Source organism: Zea mays, chromosome 4 (assembly GCF_902167145.1).
Source record: "Zea mays cultivar B73 chromosome 4, Zm-B73-REFERENCE-NAM-5.0, whole genome shotgun sequence".
Lineage (NCBI taxonomy): Eukaryota > Viridiplantae > Streptophyta > Magnoliopsida > Poales > Poaceae > Zea > Zea mays.
In genome coordinates, this window is record NC_050099.1 from 228153250 (window position 1) to 228172919 (window position 19670).

The 19670-nt window shown below is 51.7% G+C and overlaps 1 protein-coding gene across 1 annotated transcript; it reads right to left on the reverse strand.

Moving 5' to 3' along the window:
* Nucleotides 1-16291: 16291 nt before the first annotated feature.
* LOC100216854 (uncharacterized) lies at nt 16292-18865 on the reverse strand. Its single transcript, NM_001143246.1, is given in 6 exon segments — nt 16292-17024; nt 17110-17430; nt 17515-17766; nt 17845-17919; nt 18001-18272; nt 18376-18865. Coding segments are annotated over 6 exon segments (1452 nt in total). The 5' UTR covers nt 18488-18865; the 3' UTR covers nt 16292-16604.
* Between the last annotated feature and the right edge of the window lie 805 nt (nt 18866-19670).

Consider the following 19670-nt stretch of genomic DNA (forward strand, 5'->3'; position numbering starts at 1 on the left):
GAATTGAGCCAATATAAATACTTACAAGATATGCATGGATCGTTTCTTTCATTTTTAACATTTTGGACCACGCTTGCACCACATGTTTTGTTTTTGTAAAATCTTTTGTAAATCCTTTCCAAGGTTCTTTTGCAAATAGTCAAAGGTAAATGAATAAGATTTTGCAAAGCATTTTCAAGATTTGAAATTTTCTCCCCCTGTTTCAAATGCTTTTCCTTTGACTAAACAAAAACTCCCCCTAAAAGAGATCCTCCTCTTAGTGTTCAAGAGGGTTTTGATATATCATTTTTGAAATACTACTTTCTCCCCCTTTTGAACACAATAGGATACCAATTGATAATATTCTTGGAAACACGAAGTTTTTGAAATTGGTGGTGGTGCGGTCCTTTTGCTTTGGGCTCTTACTTTCTCCCCCTTTTGGCATGAATCGCCAAAAACAGAATCATTAGAGCCCTTGAAGTTCTTTCTTCCCCTTTGGTCATAAATAAACGAGTTAAGATTATACCAAAGATGAAGTCCTTTTGCTTTCTCCCCCAAAGATGGAGAGTGCACGGAGCGACGACGAGGGATGAGTTACGAAGTGGAAGCCTTTGTCTTCGCCGAAGACTCCAATTCCCTTTCAATACACCTATGACTTGGTTTGAAATGAACTTGAAAACATATTAGTCATAGCATATGAAAGAGACACGATGAAAGGTATACAAATGAGCTATGTGTGCAATCTAGCAAAAGAAATTGCGCGAATCAAGAATATTGAGCTCATGCCTAAGTTGGTTAAAAGTTTGTTCATCAAGAGGCTTGGTAAAGATATCGGCTAATTGATCTTTAGTATTAATGTAAGAAATCTCGATATCTCCCTTTTGTTGGTGATCCCTCAAAAAGTGATACCGAATGGCTATGTGCTTAGTGCGGCTATGCTCGACGGGATTATCCGCCATCTTGATTGCACTCTCATTATCACATAGCAAAGGGACTTTGGTTAATTTGTAACCGTAGTCCCGCAGGGTTTGCCTCATCCAAAGCAATTGCGCACAACAATGGCCTGCGGCAATGTACTCGGCTTCGGCGGTGGAAAGAGCGACCGAATTTTGCTTCTTTGAAGCCCAAGACACCAAGGATCTTCCCAAGAACTGGCAAGTCCCCGATGTGCTCTTTCTATTGATTTTGCACCCCGCCCAATCGGCATCCGAATAACCAATCAAATCAAATGTGGATCCCCTAGGATACCAAAGCCCAAACTTAGGAGTATAAGCCAAATATCTCAAGATTCGTTTTACGGCCGTAAGGTGAGCTTCCTTAGGGTCGGCTTGGAATCTTGCACACATGCATACAGAAAGCATAATGTCCGGTCGAGATGCACAAAGATAGAGTAAAGATCCTATCATCGACCGGTATACCTTTTGATCCACGGACTTACCTCCCGTGTCGAGGTCGAGATGCCCATTAGTTCCCATGGGTGTCTTGATGGGCTTGGCATCCTTCATCCCAAACTTGTTTAGAATGTCTTGAGTATACTTTGTTTGGCTAATGAAGGTGCCCTCTTGGAGTTGCTTCACTTGAAATCCCAAGAAGTACTTCAACTCTCCCATCATAGACATCTCGAATTTTTGTGTCATGATCCTACTAAATTCTTCACATGTAGACTTGTTAGTAGACCCAAATATAATATCATCAACATAAATTTGGCATACAAACAAGTCATTATCAATAGTTTTAGTGAATAGAGTAGGATCGGCCTTTCCGACTTTGAATTCATTAGTGATAAGGAAATCTCTAAGGCATTCATACCATGCTCTTGGGGCTTGCTTGAGCCCATAAAGCGCCTTAGAGAGTTTATAGACATGGTTAGGGTACTCACTATCTTCAAAGCCGGGAGGTTGCTCAACATAGACCTCTTCCTTGATTGGTCCATTGAGGAAGGCACTTTTCACGTCCATTTGATAGAGCTTAAAGCCATGGTAAGTAGCATAGGCCAATAATATGCGAATTGACTCAAGCCTAGCTACGGGTGCATAGGTTTCACCGAAATCCAAACCTTCGACTTGGGAGTATCCCTTGGCCACAAGTCGAGCTTTGTTCCTTGTCACCACACCATGCTCGTCTTGCTTGTTGCGGAAGACCCATTTGGTTCCTACAACATTTTGATTAGGACGTGGAACTAAATGCCATACCTCATTCCTAGTGAAGTTGTTGAGCTCCTCTTGCATCGCCACTACCCAATCCGAATCTTGGAGTGCTTCCTCTACCCTGTGTGGCTCAATAGAGGAAACAAAAGAGTAATGCTCACAAAAATGTGCAACACGAGATCTAGTAGTTACCCCCTTATGAATGTCGCCGAGGATGGTGTCGACGGGGTGATCTCGTTGGATTGCTTGGTGGACTCTTGGGTGTGGCGGCCTTTGTTCTTCATCCTCCTTGTCTTCCTCATTTGCATCTCCCCCTTGATCGTTGCCATCATCTTGAGGTGGCTCATTTGCTTGATCTTCTACTTCATCAACTTGAGCTTCATCCTCAATTTAAGTTGGTGGGGATGCTTGCGTGGAGGAGGATGGTTGATCTTGTGCATTTGGAGGCTCTTTGGATTTCTTAGGACACACATCCCCAAGGGACATGTTCCTTAGCGCGATGCATGGAGCCTCTTCATTACCTATCTCATCAAGATCAACTTGCTCTACTTGAGAGCCGTTAGTCTCATCAAACACAACGTCACAAGAAACTTCAACTTATCCAGTGGACTTGTTAAAGACTCTATATGCCCTTGTGTTTGAATCATATCCTAGTAAAAAGCCTTCTACAGTCTTAGGAGCAAATTTAGATTTTCTACCTCTTTTAACCAGAATAAAACATTTGCTACCAAAGACTCTAAAATATGAAATATTGGGCTTTTTACTGGTTAGGAGTTCATAGGATGTCTTCTTGAGGATTCGGTGTAGATACAATCGGTTGATGACGTAGCAAGCGGTGTTGACTGCCTCTGCCCAAAACCGATCCGAAGTCTTGTACTCATCAAGCATGGTTCTTGCCATGTCCAATAGAGTTCGATTCTTCCTTTCCACTACACCATTTTGTTGTGGCGTGTAGGGAGAAGAGAACTCATGCTTGATGCCCTCCTCCTCAAGGAAGCCTTCAATTTGAGAGTTTTTGAACTCCGTCCCGTTGTCGCTTCTTATTTTCTTGATCCTTAAGGCGAACTCATTTTGAGCCTGTCTCAAGAATCCTTTTAAGGTCTCTTGGGTTTGTGATTTTTCCTGCAAAAAGAACACCCAAGTGAAGCGAGAATAATCATCCACTATTACAAGACAATACTTACTCCCGCCGATGCTTATGTAAGCAATCGGGCCGAATAGATCCATGTGGAGTAGCTCAAGCGGCCTGTCGGTCGTCATGATGTTCTTGTGTGGATGATGAGCTCCAACTTGCTTTCCTGCCTGGCATGCGCTACAAACCCTGTCTTTCTCAAAATGAACATTGGTTAGTCCTAAAATGTGCTCTCCCTTTAGAAGCTTGTGAAGATTCTTCATCCCAACATGGGCTAGTCGGCGGTGCCAGAGCCAACCCATGTTAGTCTTAGCAATTAAGCATGTGTCGAGTTCAGCTCTATCAAAATCTACTAAGTATAGCTGACCCTCTAACACACCCTTAAATGCTATTGAATCATCACTTCTTCTAAAGACAGTGACACCTACATCAGTAAAGAGATAGTTGTAGCCCATTTTGCATAATTGAGATACAGAAAGCAAGTTGTAATCTAAAGAATCTACAAGAAAAACATTGGAAATAGAGTGGTCAGGAGATATAGCAATTTTACCCAATCCTTTGACCAAACCTTGGTTTCCATCCCCGAATGTGATTGCTCGTTGGGGATCTTGGTTTTTCTCGTAGGAGGAGAACATCTTCTTCTCCCCTGTCATGTGGTTTGTGCACCCGCTGTCGAGTATCCAACTTGAGCCCCCGGATGCATAAACCTACAAAACAAGTTTAGTTCTTGACTTTAGGTACCCAAATGGTTTTGGGTCCTTTGGCATTAGACACAAGAACTTTGGGTACCCAAACACAAGTCTTTGACCCCTTGTGCTTGCCCCCAACATATTTGGCAACTACTTTGCCGGATTTGTTAGTCAAAACATAAGATGCATCAAAAGTCTTAAATGAAATGCTATGTTCATTTGATGCACTAGGAGTTTTCTTCTTAGGCAATTTAACATGGGTTGGTTGCCTAGAGCTAGATGTCTCACCCTTATACATGAAAGCATGGTTAGGGCCAGAGTGAGACTTCCTAGAGTGAATCCTCCTAATTTTGCTCTCGGGATAACCGGCAGGGTACAAAATGTAACCCTCGTTATCCTGAGGCATGGGAGCCTTGCCCTTTACAAAATTAGACAATCTTTTAGGAGGGGCATTAAGTTTGACATTGTCTCCCCTTTGGAAGCCAATGCCATCCTTGATGCCAGGGCGTCTCCCATTATAGAGCATACTTCTAGCAAATTTAAATTTTTTCATTCTCTAAGTTATGCTCGGCAATTTTAGCATCTAGTTTTGCTATATGATCATTTTGTTGTTTAATTAAAGACATGTGATCATGAATAGCATTAATATCAACATCTCTACATCTAGTACAAATAGATACATGCTCAACTATAGATGTAGATGGCTTGCAAGATTTTAATTCAACAACCTTAGCATGTAACATATCATTCTTAGTTCTAAGGTCGGAAATTGTAGCATTGCAAACATCAAAATCTTTAGCCTTAGCAAGCAATTTTTCATTTTCATTTCTAAGGCTAGTAAGTGAAATGTTCAATTCATCAATCCTAGCAAGCAAATCAACATTATCATCTTTAGGATTGGAAGTTGAAACAATACAAACATGAGAATCAACCTTAGCTAACAAATTAGCATTTTCATTTCTAAGGTTGTCTATTGTCTCATGGCAAGTGCTTAGCTCACTAGATAATTTTTCACATTTCTCAATTTCTAGAGCATAAGCATTTTTAACCTTAACATGCTTCTTATTTTCCTTAATTAGGAAGTCCTCTTGAGAATCCAAAAGGTCATCCTTTTCATGAATAGCACTAATCAATTCATTTAATTTTTCTTTTTGTTCCATGTTAAGGTTGGCAAAAAGGGTACGCAAATTATCTTCCTCATCACTAGCATTATCATCACTAGAGGACTCATATCTAGTGGAGGATTTAGATTTAACCTTCTTCCTTTTGCCGTCCTTTGCCATGAGGCACTTATGGCCGACGTTGGGGAAGAGGAGTCCCTTGGTGACGGCGATGTTGGCGGCGTCCTCGTCGTCGGAGGAGTCGCTTGAGCTTTCGTCGGAGTCCCACTCCCGACAAACATGGGCATCGCCGCCCTTCTTCTTGTAGTACCTCTTCTTCTCCTTTCTTCTCCCCTTCTTGTCGTCGCCCCTGTCACTATCACTTGATAATGGACATTTAGCTATAAAGTGACCGGGCTTACCACACTTGTAGCAAACCTTCTTGGAGCGGGACTTGTAGTCTTTCCCCCTCCTTTGTTTGAGGATTTGGCGGAAGCTCTTGATGACGAGCGCCATTTCCTCATTGTCGAGCTTGGAGGCGTCGATTGGTTGTCTACTTGGTGTAGACACCTCCTTCTTTTCCTCTATTGCCTTGAATGCGACGGGTTGAGCTTCGGATGTGGAGGGATCATCAAGCTCGCTGATCTTCCTTGAGCCTTCGATCATGCACTCAAAACTTACAAAATTCCCGATTACTTCCTCGGGGGTCATTAGTGTATATCTTGGGTTGCCACGGATTAATTGAACTTGAGTAGGGTTAAGGAAAATAAGAGATCTTAGAATAACCTTAACCACCTCGTGGTCATCCCACTTTTTGCTCCCGAGGTTGCGCACTTGATTCACCAAGGTCTTGAGCCGGTTGTACATGTTTTGTGGCTCCTCCCCTTTGCTAAGCCGGAACCGACCGAGCTCCCCCTCGATCGTCTCCCGCTTGGTGATCTTTGTGAGCTCGTCTCCTTCGTGTGCGGTTTTGAGCACATCCCAAACCTCCTTGGCGCTCTTCAACCCTTGTACCTTGTTATACTCCTCTCTACTTAGAGAGGCGAGGAGTATTGTTGTTGCTTGAGAGTTGAAGTGCTCGATTTGGGCCACCTCATCCTCATCATAGTCTTTATCCCCTACAGATGGTACCTGTGCACCAAACTCAACGACATCCCATATACTTTTGTGGAGTGAGGTTAGATGAAATCGCATTAAATCACTCCACCTAGCATAATCTTCACCATCAAAAGTTGGTGGTTTGCCTAATGGGATGGAAAGTAAAGGTGCATGTTTAGAAATGAGAGGGTAGTGTAGGGGGATCTTACTATACTTCTTGCGCTCTTGGCGCTTAGAAGTGACGGATGCCGCGTCGGAGCCGGAGGTGGATGGCGATGAAGAATCGGTCTCGTAGTAGACCACTTTCCTCATCCTCTTTTTCTTGTCCCCACTCCGACGCGTCTTGTGAGAAGAGGATTTCTCCTTCTTCTCCTTGTGGTGTGAAGAAGACTTCTTCTCCTTCCCTTTGGAGGAGTTCTTCTTCTCCTTTCTCTTGGTGTGGGACTCTTCCGATGAAGTGCTCCCATGGCTTGTAGTGGGCTTTTCGCCGGTCTCCATCTCCTTCTTGGCGTGATCTCCCGACATCACTTCGAGCGGTTAGGCTCTAATGAAGCACCGGGCTTTGATACCAATTGATAGTCGCCTAGAGGGGGGGGGGGGTGAATAGGGCGAAACTGAAATTTACAAATATAAACACAACTACAAGCCGAGTTAGCGTTAGAAATAAAACCGAGTCCGCGAGAGAGGGTGCAAAACAAATCTCAAGCAAATAAGGAGTGTGACACAAGGATTTGTTTTACCGAGGTTCGGTTCTCGCAAACCTACTCCCCGTTGAGGTGGTCACAAAGACCGGGTCTCTTTCAACCCTTTCCCTCTCTCAAACGGTCCTTCCGACCGAGTGAGCTTCTCTTCTCAAATCAAAGCCGGGAACAAAACTTCCCCGCAAGGGCCACCACACAATTGGTGCATCTTGCCTTGATTACAATGGAGTTTTGATCACAAGAACAAGTGAGAAAGAAAAGAAGCAATCCAAGCGCAAGAGCTCAAAAGAACACGACAAATCTCTCTCGCTAATCACTAAAGCTTTGTGTGGAGTTGGAGAGGATTTGATCTCTTTGGTGTGTCTAGAGTTGAATGCCTAGCTCTTGTAAGTGGTTGAGAAGTGGAAAACTTGGATGCAATGAATGGTGGGGTGGTTGGGGTATTTATAGCCTCAACCACCAAACTTGACCGTTGGTGGAGGCTGTCTGTCGATGGCGCACCGGACAGTCCAGTGCACACCGGACATGTCCGGTGCCCCAGCCATGTCACCAATGCCGTTGGATTCCGACCGTTGGAGTTCTGACTTCTGGGCCCGCCTGGATGTCCGGTGCACACCGGACATGTACTGTTCAATGTCCGGTGCGCCAGTATGGGTGTGCCTGACTTCTGCGCGCGCAGCGCGCGCATTTAATGCGTCGCAGGTAGCCGTTGGCGCCGAAATAGTCGTTGCTCCGTTGTTACACCGGACAGTCCGGTGTACACCGGACAGTCCGGTGAATTATAGCGGAGCAGCTGAAGTGAATTCCCGAGGCTGGCGAGTTCCGGAGGCCGCTCTTCCTTGGAGCACCGGACACTGTCCGGTGTACACCGGACAGTCCGGTGAATTATAGTGGAGTCGCCTCTGGAATTTCCCGAAGGTGGCAAGTTTGAGTTGGAGTCCTCTGGTGCACCGGACACTGTCCGGTGTACACCGGACAGTCCGGTGCCCCAGACCAGATGTGCCTTCGGTTGTCCCTTTGCTCCTTTGTTGAATCCAATATTTGATCTTTTTATTGGCTAAGTGTGAACCTTTTACACCTATATAACTTATACACTAGAGCAAACTAGTTAGTCCAATTATTTGTGTTGGGCAATTCAACCACCAAAATTATTTAGGAACTAGGTGTAAGCCTAATGCCCTTTCACCCGACATGTGGGCCCAGGAACATATCGGATGTAATACTTGGAGCAACTAATGTCCGTTGCTAGAGCAATCTTCTTGCGCCCTGACAACCGTGATCTGTGTAGTATTGGCGTGCAGGGGAAGCTTCCCTGGCAACGTATATGTGATGATGAACACAGTGCACCTCGCAGCACGGGCATACTGTTTGTTAATGGACTGGACAGGCACACCGCCTGCAGGATGGCCTGGGCGCCGCCTGCCAGCGGAGTGGACAGGACACATTAAATACTGAGGGGGCACATCGCCTGTCAGCGGGATAGACAGGCGGCGCGTCCTCTCCGCAATAAATGCAGAGGCAGCGCGGCCTAGAGGCCTTACGTCAGGCTCCGCCCGCTGGCTTACGTCACGGGCGACAGTCCACGTGGCAGCATCGGGTCTCCGCCTGAGTGGGGAGTGGGAGCGCCCTCGGTATGGACACGTGTCAGCACCGGACCCCCGCCCGGCTTTGATTAAGGCCTGGGCATTCTTTGCCTTGGGATCCCGGGACCCCACTGTAAGTAGCCCGGACCCCTCCTAAGGGTCCGGGACCCGTCCCAGGGGTCTGGTTTGTATCTTTGGAGGTCTTGAACCTCGCCCGGAGGCCTGGGCTGTGCGTCCAGGGGTCCGACACTTTCCCGTGGGGGTCGGGATCCACTTTCGCCATCTTGGAGTATATTGTCTTTCTTGGCTACGTGGAGGCCCTGGAGCCGTCCACGTGGTGGGGTCATGTGTTGTTCGCCACGTGACTAAGGATAGTCGCATGGACACAGCGCCTTCATACTGTAGTAACGAGTACCCCATTTCCAGGGTACTGACAGTGGCCCTCGGGCCCGCCTCAGGGGAGGATAGGAGCCTGCAGGTGGGGCCAAAGCTGGATTGTCGATTGGTGTGCTGCTTCCGTGCGCTTGCTGTCGCAATTACTGCCTGTTCACCCTCGGTCACACAAACTGTCACGCCTGTCCCTGCGGCCGATTGACCCGTGGTCTTCGTACTTGATGGTTTTGCCGAGCCATGCGCGGGGTGCCTCGATACCACTGCATTGGTTTTGAATTTTTTTCTGTCTTCTACGGCGGCCCCGAGGAGGCGCGGTACTGGCGCAAGCGGCGGTTCGGATTCTCTGCACCCAGGAACCGGCGCCCAAGGAGGGTGACTCATGGGCCCGGGCCCCCGTGTCAGAGTCTGGGCTGTTGGTTTCGACGGAGGCGAAGAGGCACACTACCATAGGCGGTGGCGTGCTCCTCATGCGGCAGACTAGTCTGCTGCTTTCGGCGGAGGTGAAGAGACGCACCACCGCAGGCGGTGGCGTGCTCCTTACGCGGTGGTTCGCCTTTGCCACACATGGAGGCGGCGCCCAAGGAGCATGACTCGTGGGCCTGGGCCCCCGTGCCAGAAGCTGGCCCGCTGCTTTCGGTGGAGGTGAAGAGACGCACTACCGCGGGCGGTGGCATGCCCCTCACGTGGCAGTTCGCCTTCTCCACACACGGAGGCCGACGCCCAAGGAGTATGACTCGTGGGCCCGGGCCCCCGTGCCAGAGACTGGGTCACCTTGGCGCGCGTCGAGTGAGGTCTTCTGCGGCGCTTCGGGGCGTCAGTGGGGGAATCCTTCTTTAAAAAGGGACTCCCCCAAGCGTGGTAGCCATTCTCATCAACACCCTTTCACCCTCGAGCTCTCCGCGCTCTTATGCCGTCGTAGCCGCCATGGCCTTGCTAGATCCTCCCGAGCGCCTCCAGCCCGAGGTGGCACTCAACTTGGTGCGCAACCCGCTCAGATGGGGTGTGCTGGCGTTTGCCAGAATGATCCGTGTCAGTGTCTCTCCTCACGGTGACCTCGCCGCCGGAGAGTTTGTGTTCTTCACCTCCAAAATCCCCAGCGGGTTGGCGCTGCCGATCCCGTCTTTCTTCATGCTACTGCTGGAGGGGCTTGGCCTCCAGCCTCTACACGTTACGCCCTGCTTCATCCTTCGGGCGGCCATCATCGCCTACCTTCGCGGGCTGTCCGTGGAGGCGACTCTCCTTCCCGCTTCTTCCTCCAGCATTCGGGGGGAAGAATGATCACCAGCCTCGTAAAGGTGGACAGCGGGCTGAGCCACGGGTCCATCCCTCACGCCCCAACTCTTTGGGGTGGGAAGCGAGCCGTGCTGTGGCTCCATCTCTTTGGCTTTGATGGCTTCGGTGTCGCCTCCAACGCCGCCTCCCGTCGCCAAGCGGGGCGTGGCTGCCCGTCCACCACAAGGGCGACAGTCGCGCCGTGCACAGGTCCGCCGCACCCGCAGCGCCCCCTGCGCCACCGGCCACCGCAAGCCACGCTGCTCCGACGCCGCCCGGGGGGCCGTACAAGACGTCGTACGCCGTGGAGGTGGCGGCCGCGTGCTTGGATGGTCTTGTCGTCACCCTCGTAGGAGGACGGGGGCGAGGGCCTCCTCGCCATGGCGCACACGCTGAGGTGGTCGCCACCGCTGGTGCAGAGGTGGTCGCCGCCGCTGGAAAGCCGCTCGGAGCTAGCTTCCAACGCGACCCTGCTGGTGCAGAGTAGTCCATACCTATAGAGCAGAGATGGAGCTAGGACTCCGCTTGAAGGTGGATGTAATAACTTTTGCTTTTTGTAAGGTACTTTTGAGTACTATTTATCAAGTAGTATTAGTACTTATCTGTGTACCACTTGTCCCTGTTGTGTGTGGTGTTACCGACTCCTCCTTGGTACCTGGCCCCCATGGGATGTAGGCTCGACGTGTCGAGACTGGATGCCAGCATACCTAAGGACTGATTTGGTGACCGGGGATCCCGAGGGAAAGAAATCCTCTTGCTATTCAAAATTGAATTGCAAGGGGATTCCTCCCCCATGGATCCCCTAGGGATCCCTAATCACCAAATCAGCCCTAAAAGAGTTGAGAACGACCCCCAGGAGGCAGCCTCAACTGGGACCTGGACCTGAACACAGCTTCTGCTAGGGATCGTTAGTAGTACACCCATAGGACCTATCGTCTGACATTAGCCATCCTTTGATACATGCACGGGACCTGCAGGTTTTAGTCTGGGAAGCCAAGTTGTGTGTCTGGACCTCCTAGATCGCGGTTCCAGGTACTAGGACACCTGTCGCAGAGTGGTGGAGCGTGCAGGCTTACGGTACGGGACCAGGCTAAACGGCTACACGGCTCCGGACCACCCCAGGAGACAATTATCTGTTCTCTAGAGCCGGACCCTAGGTTGTCGGACCCACAGGACTATAGCTCCAAATACTAGGGTGCCCGTCACAGAGTGGTGGAGTGTGCAGGCTTTTGGGTACGAAACCAGGCTAAGCGGCCACACTGCTCCGGACCACCCCATGGAATGAGCTCCTGTTCTTTAGAACCGGTCCCCAGGCTACCGGACCCCCTGCTTTCATAGAGGGGCCCTAAGCTGCAGGCCTGGCTACTCAATTCAGATGTCTTCATGTCAGGACAGATAGGAACTGTACGGGTGGGTTAGGTAAAAAAATAATATCCAGAGACGGCAGGATAAAACCACAGAGGCAGGAGGATAAAACTGTCATAGGAGCACATCTGAGGGGGTAGATCTTTTCTTTATAACTCGATATGCATGGGTGCAGGCCAACATGCCGGGTTTATGAGGGCGGACCTCACCGGGCTGGCGCACACGTATGCGCAACCTAGTTACAAAAGGGAGAAAAACTCAACCCCTCAGGCTTGCTCCTGTGGACAGAACTTATAGAGATGCTCCAGAGGTTAGGAAGAGGTGCTCCAGCTGTAGCAAGGTGGTCACCCCCGGGTCGGCACATTTCCGTCACCTTGAAGGGTTCCTCCCAGCTGGGGGTGCGTTTACGGAACCCTTCTTGGTTCAGTACTAGCCATAGGGCTAGGTCCCGACCCTGGGTTCCCATCTGTGTTTGCTGATAGAGTCCACATCCTCACGCTGTAGCCGTTTCTGTATGGACCCATCAGAAGACTGGACCCATGGGGAGTCCAGAAGGGTTTCCGGGGAAGGCAGGCTTCGGCCCCATAGACCGGGGAGTACGGGGTCCCCCCGGTGGCCCGTCTAGCTGTCGCCACCGGAGTTAGAGTCTCCGGTGATTACATCCTTCAGGACCCTCTCGGGTGACTGATACCCGAGGTCCCGTTCAGCCGCGGCCACCTCGCTGTCGTCGACCCTTTCCTTGCCAGGTCGGCTACGGGGTGGGGAGCCGTCCCTAGGAGACTTCTCGCGCCGCTCGCTGATGCGTTTCGCGAGGTTGATGATCTCGCGACACTCCGCGGCACTATGGCAACTGTTGGGGTGTATAGGGCATGAGCCACTGTTACCCCTCTGCGGCCGGGGGCGCTTGTTGTGGTCGCCCCGGCCCCCATTCGCAGCTGCGACGACTAGAGCGGTTGACCGCGACTTCTCGTGGCCGCGACCCTTCTTTTTCTATTTACCGTCCCGGGGGACGGCACCCGAGCCACCCATGACCCATCTAGGCGACCCCGGTTTGTGGGACCGAGTGCCATTCCCGACCTTCGGCGGCTCTGGCGCATGCTGCCATGCAGCGTGCACAGCAGCAGTGCCCGTCATTGGGCGGTTGGGGACCTGTGGTGTGGAAGAGGCAGCTTCCTCCTCCACCAAAAAATCCACCAAGGTCTCGGCGCGGTGCTCCACGATTTGCACCATCATGCTAAGCGATAAAACAAGCAAAAACCTAAAGCCTAAGCCCCTACCTGGCGCGCCAAATATCGGAGGGAAAATTCTCCGGCCGGGTGGCGGAATGCACCCGCCCTAAATCCTAAGATGAGGAGGGGCCTAAGTGTTTTGCTTGTTAGTTGGAAAATGGGGAGAACACCAGAACACACATGGATTTAGAGTGGTTTGGGCCGCCGGAGCGTAACACCCTACTCCACTGTGTGATGTATTGAGCTTGTATGAACTTGTGAGCGTCTAAGTGTGCTTGAGTGAGCTTCTTGTGGGTGTAGATGAGCTTGTGTTGTAACGGTGCATGCCTCCCCTTTTATAGCTAAGGGGGGCACGTACAAGGGTACTGAGCCCCGACATGTGGGCCCAGGAACATATTGGATGTAATACTTGGAGCAACTAATGTCCGTTGCTGGAGCAATCTTCTTGCGCCCTGACATCCATGATCTATGTAGTATTGGCGTGCAGGGGAAGCTTCCCTGGCAACGTATATGTGATGATGAACACAGTGCACCTCGCAGCATGGGCGTACTGTTTGTTAATGGACTGGACAGACACGCCGCCTGCAGGATGGCCTGGGCGCCGTCTGCCAGCGGAGTGGACAGGACACATTAAATGCTGAGGGGGCACATCGCCTGTCAGCGGGATAGACAGGCGGCACATCCTCTCCGCAATAAATGCAGAAGCAGCGCGGCCCAGAGGCCTTACGTCAGGCTCCGCCCGCTGGCTTACATCACGGGCGATAGTCCACGTGGCAGCATCGGGTCTCCGCCTGAGCGGGGAGTGGGAGCGCCCTCGGTATGGACACGTGTCAGCATCGGACCCCGCCCGGCCTTGATTATGTCCTGGGCATTCTTTGCCTCGGGATCCCGGGACCTCACTGTAAGTAGCCCGGACCCCTCCTAAGGGTCTGGGACCCGTCCCAAGGGTCTGGTTTGTATCTGTGGAGGTCTTGAACCTCGCCCGGAGGCCTGGGCTGTGCGTCCAGGGGTCCGGCACTTTCCCGTGGGGGTCCGGATCCACTGTCGCCATCTTGGAGTATATTGTCCTTCCTGGCTACGTGGAGGCCCTGGAGCCATCCACGTGGTGGGGTCATGTGTTGTTCGCCACGTGACTAAGGATAGCCGCATGGACACAGCGCCTTCATACTGTAGTAACAGGTACCCCATTTCCAGGGTACTGACAGGTCCCATCAAGTTAACCTGAACATGTCACGGTGATTATTGAGAACATTATTAGGTAAAGAGAGTTACCAAGGGCACAACTTGCCTTCAGCGAGCTCCTGCTCAGAATCTTCGACTTGCGGTGCTTCGGACTCCTTGGTCACTTGGTCATCTACTCGCAACAACACAAATAGTGCGTAGATAAAAACTAACATCACACCAATCAATAAAGCATCTGTGTATTATTATTCTACAGGTCATAGTGAATACTTAGGTTCAAGAATCACTAAATTCGGAGTTAAATGAATTAACTATGAATTTTTTAAGTTTTATACATTTCTTTTGCACTAGAAATCAGTTTTCATAGAGTTTTCCTATTTATCAAATTTATTTTACCTATTTTATCTAATCCATGGACGGCGGGATCTATTTATGAGGGTTTTCAGGGTTTGTTTTATGCAATCCTGGGCCTCGGTGTAAGACTCTTAATACATGTCTCATCCGCGGGTTAATATCAAAAGAACCCACGGGCTCTTTACAAAAACGAGTGGGTTGATATAGTATGCGGATCACACCTGCCCGTTGGATCTAAGGTCCATGGCCTTGGTTAAACACGCGAGCGGGTATGCAACCAGGGTCGCCCATCAATAGATCTACGATCGTGAATGAATATGTCGAAGGCGTACGTCCGATTTAATCAAGACCATTCCCTGTGCGATCAACGGCTCCTGGTGCAACACTCCAACTTCTAATCTTAGCCGCTCGCCACTGGATCTACGCTCTAGCGTTGTCTTCCTTCGCCCAACAACAGCGGCGACAGCGGGTCATGGACGAGCACGTGTTTACGTCCCAGATGAACTACCAGAGGTCGAATCGATGCTAAACCGAGTGGGGAATGATGCGAAACCAGGAAGGGACCCATTACTGACAATGGTGTCGCGTAGGAGTCGACCCACGGTGTGTGGAAGCTCGCGACGGAGGAATTACTCCGACGAGCAATTAACGACGCGTGGGTGCACTAAATGTCAATCGACAGGGTGCTACACATACTAGGGGCAAAGGAGTTTGGTCGGATAGTATCTCACCCCGGTGGCAGTGTAGGAGCCTCCGTGTCCCTCCTCGGACATCGAGTGGCAATGGATGAAGAATGCGAGTGCGGTGGCTCGAATCTTCCGCTTTCCCCCCGCCTGATGCTGCGCCCTTCACGAGTTTTGGAGCTGGGTTGATCGCCCGTGGAGATAGGGGTGCCATACTTATACCCCAACGCCTATCCTAACAACTTGCCATGGATCCCAACGGCCCCAAGCTCGCATGACCTCAGTTCACGCGTTTTCAGTTCAGGGTCGGTTGCGCGCCAAGATGAGGAACATGGAAGAGAGGGGGAGGTCCACACGTCAGTGTGCATTTGGTTGGGCGTGGAGTACACACGCGTGGTGAGGTGACGCGGATGCATAGATCCCACTTGTCGGCGCGAGATGGAGGCACACCGTGTGGGGTCGCTGGTTCCCCGGGCCCACCCGTCGGCACGTGGATGCCCCAGCTAGGTCGACTGGGAGTCTAGCTGAGCCGATGTGAGGTGGTTTGGGCCCAAATTAGAGTTCCCTTTCTCTTTTATTTTCTTTTTTCTATTTTATTTTCTGATTCAAATTTAAATTCCATTAAATATTGAGCTCAAATTCAAGTATTTTGTGATCCCAAATTCAAATCAAATGCAACAACAAGAAATATCAGCATGGTGCATGTTTTCTTAATTTTTTGATTATTAGTTGCTTTAAATCAAGTTCTCTATTTGTTGAGATGCTAAAGAAAATAAACAAAGTCACATAATCACTATGGCCCAAGGGTTATTTTATTGCTCAAGTATTTGGGTATTACAAAAATCTGAGTCCAGAAAAAATGATTAAGCTGTCTCTAGCAGGTTGTGTATACGGTTGTGTAAAATACTGTTTTATACTGTATACTATACCATTTATTTAAAATAGGAGATATTCATAGAGGTAGAACGCGTAAATTGGTGGAGACAACCTTAGCTAAGACAAATTAAAGAATACACATTGTATTTTTTTTTACTGCGAGTTTGGTACATATGCCCAGAGCTCATTGTCTCCTCTTCAGGAGAACCGCGCTCTTGAGACTTGAGAGCCATGTCGAAAATACGTACTAGTTGAGAAATTAAGCAGTAGCTACGCTCATTAGCAACCCTCGAATGTGTAGCGCGTGGATGAAATAATCCGGCCCTTTTCTTCCCCTCATCTAGAATCTTCTAGAACGTAGAGGCAAGGACAAGAAAGAAATGTAAGAGGAGAGAACATGGGTCACATAGGTCATTTCGCGTGAAAATTTCATTGCGGTTTTCAAAAGTGGCAAATCAGCTTTTATCTATAAACCAGTGAATTCTAAGTTTTATCTGGATGTCTCCTTCCATAAAATTCTCTTCGCCTCTCTTATTATAATACCGTGTCATGTCATCAAATATCGTGATGTATCATCTTGTTTAATAAAAATAAAATTATGATGAAACTCTCACTGGCAATGACGTTAATGGGTAAGTAGGTGCTGCGCCTGCGCCTCAGCTATGTACACGTAAGCAAGAATCGATCGGACCGGACCCGAGGAGCTGTCGTCTCCATTGTCGTCTCTTGTGCTGCTGAACGATCGACGATCCATGGTGTCGAATCGTAGATGACTGAGCTGCTGTTAGCACGTCGGCCGGTCAGTGGATGGTGGCGCACTATCAGTGGCGCGCGGAGGGGCTCCTCATGCCGCCGGAGGAGAGGCTGTCGACGTAGGAGAATTTCTTGGGGGCCATGCTGGGCGCCTTCTTGAGGAGCATGGCCTCCCCGTCCGCGTCCAGTGTGCCGTCCTCCCTGCGCTTCATCAGCTCGTCCTGGTCGAAGTGCCAGCCCATGAAGTCGAACAGCGTCATCGACGCCGGGGCCTCGTTCAGCTTCTCCAGCTCCTCCTTGGCGTCCAGCTTCCGCGCCGCGGGCAGCTCCGCCGACGTCGACTCCAGCGCTCGCCGCGCCGCCTCGCTCGCCGTCAGGTTCTGCGCCGCCGCGTCCGCGCTCAGCACGTCCTCGATGCGGGACATGACGCTGTACGCCAGGCTCTCGAGCACGCGCGAGTAGCTCTCCAGGAGGGCGTACCCGACGTCCTGCAGCAGGGAATGGCCATCATCATCCACATAGATAGCAGTACCGGAGTATCATTCACATGACATGCATCCACCACATACGTACCCTGTTGTACTGGATCTTGGAGATGTCGAGCTGGGACTGCGGCGTGCCGGGGAACTGGAGCTTGAGCAGGTGGAGGATGGTCTCGGCGCGCTCCTCGAACTGCTCGCGCTTCTCGAAGCTGACGATGGAGCTCCACGAGGACTTGGAGTCCTTGGTCTGCATCTTGCGCTTCCAGATCACGGTGGAGGCCTCGATGCGGTTCTTGAGGTCCAGCACCTTGTGCTCCGTCGAAAGGTCCATCCCGGCCAAGAACTCCAGCGGGTCGAACGTTTCCTCGGTGATGCTCCGGTAGATGGCGTCGCCCAGGCTCGTCTTCCCTTTCTGTTACATACGTTGGTTGGCGTGAGCTGGCGATCGATCCACTGAGATAATGTCAGGAGAAGAAAAAGAAATTTGTCTTTTTGCCTTTGGCAGCGACTCAATGTAGATCTCCGGGATCTCCATCTCCACGAGCACCTGCGCGTTAATGGCCATGGCCGCCTTGAGCACCTGGTTGACGCACTCCTTCTGGTACTGCAGCCACTTGCGGGTCACGTCCGACAGCCCCTCCGACGGCACCTTCACCGTCGGCATCCACCACTTGTCGTCGTCGCGCTTGTTGTCCCCACCCTTCTCGTACCAGAACTCGGTCTGGTCCACGAAGTTGTCCATGTAGCCCTGCCACCAACCGTATGTTCAACCATCGATCGGCACTATATATATTTTGCAGACAAAATAGACAGACCGAGCACGCACGATGAGCATGGCGTCGAGCTTTCGTAGCGCTGGGATGTTCATGGCGAGGTCGCGCCGCTGCGCCGTGGACATGATCTGGGAGTCAAAAAGGATGTGTCACACTCACAGCCATACTAACACATCACGCGAAACTGCCAAACACAACAATGTGATCACCTCCATCGTAGTTCCGTTCTCCGCGGTCTGGCGCGTGGGCACGAACTCGACGATGAGGTCGGTGACGGAGAGCAGCCATCCGACCTCCCTCTTCCAGCGCTCCTTGGTGTCGGGCGCCATGGGCTCCAGCTTGCGCTGCTCGCCGAAGACGGACGCCGCAAGGTTGGTGATGGCGTTGGACAGCGCGAGCGCGGACGGCACGCCCTTGCCGGTGCCGGACATGTCCTCGCCTAACAGGAGCTTGGAGAACTTCTCCTTCATCACGTCCAGCTCTGCAAGAAGCAGTGAGTGGACCGAGAGGATCGGATCACGATTCACGACGGACAAGAGGATGCATGAACCGATGAAGAAGAGCTGGTGGCGTGCGTGGTGTACCGGAGGGCGGCCCGTCGCGGCCCAGGCGCGACCGCGCCGCCCCGGCAGCCGCTGCCCGACCGTTGGGAAGGGGCGGGGTGCCGCCGGCTCCATTGGAAAGGGACTCGTGCATCTCGGCCGTGTGGCTGCCGCTCCTGAGGTGGCGTCCTCCCTGCTGCTGATGTTCCTGTTGTGCGATCCGGTCTTTTCAAGGCTGTGTCCGCGCCGGAGGAGGCGCACCATCACCCAGCCCACCGCCTCGAGCTTGGCGCGCGGCACCCGGCGGTCTTGCACCGCCGCGCCAACTCACGAGGCGCCACCCTGGCTCCCACCTGATGAAGGACGCGCGCGGACCAAGGCCAAGAACGCAAGAGCGGCACGACGGACCGGACGGCCGTCGACGACGCCCCCCGCGCTCTCCCGCTCGCTGCACCGCGCTCTGGACCGATTACCGATCGATCCCACGGCGGGCGGCAGCTCAGGCAAGGGAGCAGCGGTGGGCGGGACGGGCTGGAGAAGAGAGTATGTCGCGCACGACGGCCGAGAGGGGTTGAATTAGGCGAGGCGATGGAGGAGGCCGGGCCGCGGGAAAACTAAAAAAAGGGGAGGGCGGCGGCCCCGCCTAATTTAAGCGGGGGAGGAACGTGCGGCGCATGTTGGCCGGGCCGGAGAGGGAAATACTGCTCCTAGCAGAAGCAGCCTTTTCTCGTGCGCTCTTCTTCCCAGTGGTGCTAGCGGAGTGCCGGGCGGGTGGTGGGTAGCTCGGTGCGACCTGCGACGGTGCCTTTGTTGAGCAGAGGTGATGATGAGGGGAGAGAGACAGGGAATAACGCTACCGCTATAGATGTCCAATAAGCATGAGGCCCGCGAGTCCGGCACGAAGCCCGTTATTTGAGCCCGGTTCGAGCCCGGCACGGCCCGGTTCTATGCGGGCTCGGGCCGGCCCGGCACGAATAAGCGGGCCGTGCTCGGACAAGAAACTAGGCATGGTGGGCTAGCCCGGCACGGCCCGTTTACCTCTAAGCCTGTTAAGCCCGCTTTTTTACACTAAAACGTGCTTACCGGCCCGCATAGCCCGTTTTTCGGCCCGTTTTTTCGTGCTAAATGGGCCGGCCCGGCCCGTTTAGGCCCGCTGCGGGTCGAGCTCGGACAAGAAGTTGAGCCCGCGTGCCTAGACGGACCGGCCTGGTTTTCTAACCGTGCATGGCGGGCCGGGCCCAAAACGCGCCGGGCTTCATCAGGCCCGGGCCGGGCCGGGCGGCCCATTTGGACATTTCTAGCTACCGCGCACTCTGCAACCTGCCGTTAAATTTATT